The 1,356-nt window shown below is 57.1% G+C and overlaps 1 protein-coding gene across 1 annotated transcript in view; it reads left to right on the forward strand.

Annotated features, from left to right (window-relative positions):
- Nucleotides 1-1,356, forward strand: part of ACSBG2 (acyl-CoA synthetase bubblegum family member 2) — a 50,050-nt gene that overhangs the window by 26,010 nt on the left and 22,684 nt on the right. Inside the window, exon 4 of the mRNA XM_004714243.3 lies at nt 411-640. Within this exon, the coding sequence (XP_004714300.2) occupies nt 411-640 (230 nt within the window). The remainder of the gene's footprint in view (nt 1-410; nt 641-1,356) is intronic.

Raw genomic sequence — 1,356 nt, forward strand, 5'->3', positions numbered from 1 at the left:
CTGCCTACTCTGGGAAGCGCTGGTCTAGGGACAGTTCCGCTCCATCCTAGAGGATTTGCTGTGAGCTGGGACATAGGAGGACAGTGTTTGGGTTTTTCACCCTGAAGTGCTGTGTTCCCAACCCACCCCACAGTACTGTGGAAGAGGGGCCTGGCGTCAATGAGAATGAACCGCCGGGAAGCCTGTGTGAAGTCGTTCTACTCTGTCACCCACGGGGTCACCATGGGCTTGGGATCGGCTGGCCAGCCGTGGGTTTGGTTTGGTTTGCTGGTTTGTTGAGGACGCATTCCAAGTCTCAGCCCCTGAGATCTAAAGGGCCCTGTCTCTCCAGCCCCCCACCCCCACCCCCACCCCGGAAAATGACTCCCCGTGTAAAACCACCCGCTGTCCCACCCCCGTGACTGTTGCAGATGGTCTGCGGCTGTGGACCACCCATCGGAACGGGGAAGTCCAACTGAGGCTCATGAAGCACGGGCCGGGCCACGAGACTCCGATGACCATCCCTGAGTATTTGCGGGAGTCGGTCAGCCGGTTTGGGACTTACTCGGCCGTCGGCTGGATGGCTAACAACCAGTGGGAATTTCTGAATTACAACCAGTACTACGAGGCGTGTCGGAAGGCCGCCAAAGCCTTCCTCAAGGTACAGGGGTCCCGGGGTCCCTCATCGGTGGTCCACTCACACACTCTGAACTGGCCGCACGGGCCAAACACAGGGACACGGCGCACGCTGCTATAAGCTCATTCGGCCTCTTCGTTGGTGTTTTCAGTGAAGCTGATCGCCAGACCTTTCTTCCATGGCATACCAGGAAGAGTCCGGACTGCCAGTCTCCAGATTAGTAGTCAAGTGCATGCAATTGGCACCAACCCAGGGACCTTAAACAGCGCCATCCAGTCCACCATCACTCACGGTGCCCTGTGTGTCACTCAGACCTCATACTTATGGCTCCAAAGCCACAGGTGCTGAAGGACCCACAGGGTAACTGGCAGGAGGTTCCCTTGATTCTCGGTGAGCCGGCTTCCCTCTGTGTAGAAGCCTCCACTGCCAGCCCCCGGGTGTGCACTGGTGGGGGGAAGATGCTGTGTTCTCTAGTTTCCAATCTCTGGGTGTTGCAAACAGTCTAATCCTGGCTACTAACCAAGAGCTGGTGGTCTGGGGTCACCCAACGGAGCCCAGGACAAAAAGGCCCGGCCGGTTCTGTGATTATGCCAGCCAGGAAAAAACTCTGTCACACGTGGGATGGCCCTACCGGCAACAGATTCGGTCGGCTTTTATATGTGACAACATTTGCACACATGCACATTTTTACCCACACGGCAGCCGGTGACACCCAATATCCTTAAGGTGACCAGACGTCC

This window comes from Echinops telfairi, unplaced genomic scaffold (assembly GCF_000313985.2).
Source record: "Echinops telfairi isolate 266 unplaced genomic scaffold, ASM31398v2 ScPeMD7_7459;HRSCAF=8497, whole genome shotgun sequence".
Taxonomy (NCBI): domain Eukaryota; kingdom Metazoa; phylum Chordata; class Mammalia; order Afrosoricida; family Tenrecidae; genus Echinops; species Echinops telfairi.